Source organism: Mobula hypostoma, chromosome 28 (assembly GCF_963921235.1).
Source record: "Mobula hypostoma chromosome 28, sMobHyp1.1, whole genome shotgun sequence".
Classification (NCBI taxonomy): Eukaryota; Metazoa; Chordata; class Chondrichthyes; order Myliobatiformes; family Myliobatidae; genus Mobula; species Mobula hypostoma.
The window spans coordinates 16,347,996-16,352,559 of NC_086124.1; the positions used below are offsets into that span (position 1 = coordinate 16,347,996).

The window sequence follows — 4,564 nt, forward strand, 5'->3', positions numbered from 1 at the left end:
TTGTACGAAGCAGTGGAAAGATTCATCAACAGAAACATTTACCTCCAAGAGTAAAACAAGCTTGTAGCGATCCAATATCAAATTATGAGTACAACTCTTCCCCGGAAACTAAGTGGCTCTTAAAAGTGCCATTGGGTTTGTCTTATCAGCATTCAGCCGCTTCATTTGGAACTGGTTTACTTGGTCACTGCTTTTGTCCCTTCCAACATGATGCACTTGGCCAGTTCCCAGGATAGCAGCAGGCGAATGGTGGTCTGGATCTCCAGGGAGCTGAAGGTCGGCTACTTATTCTAATGGGTTAGACGGGAAGCCTCACCCACGACGAGCTCATAAATGTTGTTCACAAATGAGCTCATGATGCTCATGGGGTTGGAGGAGATGCTGGTATCAGGGTGAACCTGCTTCATCACCTTGTACACATAGATGGAGTAAGTCTCCTTCCTCATCCTTTTGCACTTCTTGCCTCCCTTGCTTTGCGCTTCGAACACAGTTTTCTTTGTGCCCTTCTTGGCAGCTTTGGAGGGTTCACATATTTCTTAGATCAGTTTCAGACAGAGGTAGCATGATCCCAACCCTGTGCTAATGAGAAATCAGCAGAATTACGATCCCATTATTAGATTTGTACGAATGAAAGCTAACATTTCAATCTAACCCTTTGATTGGACAATGTGAATGGATCTACCACAGCCCAGGATGACTTCATTGGTCAACATGAGGAGACATAAAGTTGGTTATCTAATATTGGCAACATTAGTAGAGTGTTGGGAGCACTTCATTCATAAGGTCTTCAGCTCTGGGTGGATGGGAAATGTATGGGTACAAAATATTGGCTTGTTTCATGTGAAATATGATCCCTGTGTATCCCTTTCGGTCACTCCATGAATTTTCCCTTTGCATGTGTTGATTTAAGCCTTCAAGAAAATATCATGATGAAGAATGATTCTATATCAGTAGCACAGACAGTTCAGTGATAAATGCAAAGCAGACATAATAGATTCTTATACTCTACACAGATGGTTTGAAAGATCCAGTGTCAGGTCGTTCAGCTGTTTCAGTTTTGTTCCAAAGTTTGAGGTGACTATTAAGAAAAGATTATCAGATAACGTATCAGAATACACATCAAATGTATTTGCTATCATTTCAGCCTTGGAATGGGCTAAAGAAGTAGGCCCTAATTCTGAATATCCGTGCTTTGATTGTTTTTCGGTTTTGTTTATTATGTGAAGTGTTGTATGTCATTGGCGATCATAGTCTTTCCATGATCATGACTGGTCGTAGCAAACTTTTCTACCGAAGTAGCTTCTGTTGCCTTCTTCTGGCCAATGCCTTTACAACTTGCGGGTTTGCCATCTATTAAAACAGGTACATTGAACTACAGCCCAACAATTCTTCTTTTGATTGGACAACAGTCATTGAGGTTACAGGATCTAGGCTTGTGTATGCAAGTGGCAGATGTTCCAGCCAACCAATCATTTAAAGTTAAGGATATCAAAGTAGTATTGCCTTTGGAAATATGAGAGATGAAGGCTATAATTGAAAGGTCAATTTGATCAAAGTGGCAACAAAGTTTGCATAAGAAAAGGATGGCATTTATATCAAATTTAGCTGGGGAAAACTCATCTGGGAGATGTGTATAAAAGGAGGACACGCTTTGCCAGCCTGTCAGGTACTCGAGCACAGCAGCCAGATGGACAGAGGCTCCAGCACCCACCCACTCAGCAGAACTGCCCATTCTCGTGAGCCTGTTAACATGGCCCAATGGGAACCGGGCCGGAGACGAGCTTTCTTGCCGGTTACACTTTGTCCACTCATTTCAACACCCAGCGAGTGAGGTCCTCGGCCTTTTTGTATATGCTACTGGATGCAGGAGCGGTGGAACAAAGCTTTCGCTCAATGGAGAGCAAATTAACCAATGAGAGAGCCGACCTATTTATCATTCAAAATCAAAAGCGCGGAAATAACTGCTTACCCTCCGAAAATAAACTGAAACTTGAACAGCCCGCCAAAAATCCTTCGATCAAACCTATTTTAAAATAAAATGATTGCTGATTTGCTTGTCGGCAAATTCTCCGCATTAATCCATAACTGAAGCCCATCACATCTGATGTTTGAGTGTAGCTAAAATTGCAAGTGTCTGGGGATTTCATTCAGAACAAAATTCAATTCTCAGTTGCTATCCCCGGTCAGTCATTGTGCGAACTGTATCGTTATGAATGAGTTGCTCTTCTCAAACTACGGCTGGAGTTTAGCTTGCGATTTTGACAAATTACTGGCGAAAGCACCGTTTGGCATTGAAATTGAATTCACAGAATATAACGAAAAAATACAGCTCTGTTAATGAAATAGTGAGTGGCTCTTAAAAGAACCTTTGGGTCTTTGGTTTGTTTTGGTGACACTCCTCACTTGGAGCTGGTGTACTTGGTCACTGCCTTTGTCCCTTCCGACACGGCGTGCTTGGCCAGCTCCCCGGGCAGCAGTAGGCGCACTGCGGTCTGGATCTCCCGAGAACTGATGGTCGACCGCTTGTTGTAATGGGCTAAGCGGGAAGCCTCGCCAGCGATGCGCTCGAAAATATCGTTCACGAACGAGTTCATGATGCCCATGGCCTTGGAGGAGATGCCGGTGTCGGGATGAACCTGCTTCATCACTTTGTAGATATAGATGGAGTAACTCTCCTTCCTCAGCCTCCTGCGCTTCTTGCCAGACTTGCCTGATGGTTTTGGCAGCGCTTTCTTAGCGCCCTTCTTGGGAGCGGGCTTCTGATCGGGCATTTCTTCAGTCGAGTTCAGACTCAAATTAGCAGAGTAAACTTCGGAGTGCCCATGAAATAGGAAAGGCTGACGTCAGTATGCTAATCAAGGAATGGAGAATCTGAGGATGTTCATTGGCTACTTTGAGAGATGACTCACCATCGAAATTATAACGACAAATCCTAGTTTGGATATCAGAGTCTCCACCAATCAGAAGCCTCTCCCAGTCTGCGGGCCGGGAACCTTGCCAACCCGTGCGGTTTATTGCCACAGAGAGATTAAGAGGGCAGAGGGTTGTTGCTGACATTAAACAAAGGAAAACGTAAAATTCAAACGCAGATAAAATAAACTCAGATTCAGTTGAAAAGCTCAAAGTAAATTTATTATCAAATTACACATATGTCACCAAACATGATTCATTTTCTTGCGGGCATACTTAGTACATGGAAAACAAAATACTATCCATAATAGAATAAATTGGAGACTATATCAATTTGGCATTCAACCAGTGTGCAAAAGACACAAATAGTGCAATTAAAAAAGAAAGAAAGAATATTAATAATAAATAAAGAATATATACTGAGAATGCCAGTTGAAGGGTTCCTAAAAGTGAAATCAAGTTGTGCAAACTTTTCAATGATGAAGAACATTTATCCACTTTGGTTCAAGATCCTGAATGTTGAGGGATAATAACCATTCCTGAAACTGATGGTGTGACTCCTGAGGCTCTTTTACCTTTGTCCTGATAGCAGACTGGAATAGAGCATGTCCTGGGTGCTGTTGCACTAATAAAAAATTAGTTAGGCTGTCACTGGAGTGGAGTCTAGGCCCCTTCTGGAGTCGTATAAAACTCTAGTTAGGCCTCCTCTGGATTAGAGTCTAAAGTCTAGTTAGGCCTCCTCTGGATTAGAGTCTAAACTCTAGTTAGGCCTCCTCTGGATTAGAGTCTAAAGTCTAGTTAGGACTCCTGTGGAGTTGAGCTAAAATTCTAGATTTTTTTTTAAATTCTCTGGCTCCAATTCAGCCTTCTCAAAGTTTAAAGTTCAAAGTGCATTTTATTATCAAAATATGTAAAAAAATATTGATTCTTGGGATTCATCTGGTTACATGCAGCCTCAAAATCCAATTTATAAAAAGATCAACACCCAATCGACAAAGATAAAAAAAATAACAAATCAATTCATGCAAATAATAAAGCAAGTGTCAGTATTCAGAATGAAATTGAGTCCATAAACCTGAAGCCAAAATGGATTAGAGAATAAAAGTCCAGTTCAGCCTTCTCTTGATTAGAGTCAAAGAGACAGTTAGTCCTCCTCTGGAATACTACATTCAAGTCTGGTTGGGGCATTACAGGAAAGAAGTGAAGACTTTGGAGATGATTTAGAATGGATTTAGGCCATAAGAACAGAAATAGGTCATTCAGTGCATTGATTTTGCTCTGTCATTCCATCATATTTGAGTTATTATCCCGGTCAATCACATTCTTCTGCCTTCTCCCTGTAACCTTTGAATCCCTGACTAATCATGCACCTATCATATTCCATTTTAAATATGCTCAGTGACTTGACCTCCACAACTGTCTGTGATAATGAATTCCACTGAATAAGTATTAACTGGCATAAGAAAGTCCTCCTCACCTCTGTTCTCAATAGCAATCTCTCTATTCTGTGGTCATGCCATTTGGTCCTAGACTCACCCACTACATGAAACATCCTCACCACATCTACTGTACTTGTGCCTTTTAATATTTGATAGGCTTCAATTAGATCACCCCTCGGTCTTCTGAACTTCAATGAGTTGAGATCCAGAGCCGT

General features: G+C 41.5%; 1 protein-coding gene across 3 annotated transcripts; it reads right to left on the minus strand.

The window, feature by feature from the left end:
• Positions 1-2,399: 2,399 nt before the first annotated feature.
• LOC134339073 (histone H2B type 1-B-like) lies at positions 2,400-4,098 on the minus strand. 3 transcript variants are annotated; one of them, XM_063035373.1, is made up of 2 exons: positions 4,078-4,098; positions 2,400-2,759 (listed from the first exon to the last, which is right to left on the minus strand). In XM_063035373.1, the coding sequence occupies exons 1-2, from the start codon at positions 4,096-4,098 to the stop codon at positions 2,400-2,402; spliced, it is 381 nt and encodes a 126-aa protein (XP_062891443.1). The 3 variants fall into 3 exon arrangements, with proteins under 3 accessions (XP_062891443.1, XP_062891442.1, XP_062891444.1); XM_063035372.1 differs by having other exon boundaries at positions 2,400-2,756; positions 4,075-4,098; XM_063035374.1 differs by lacking the exon at positions 4,078-4,098 and having other exon boundaries at positions 2,400-2,771.
• Positions 4,099-4,564: the final 466 nt, after the last annotated feature.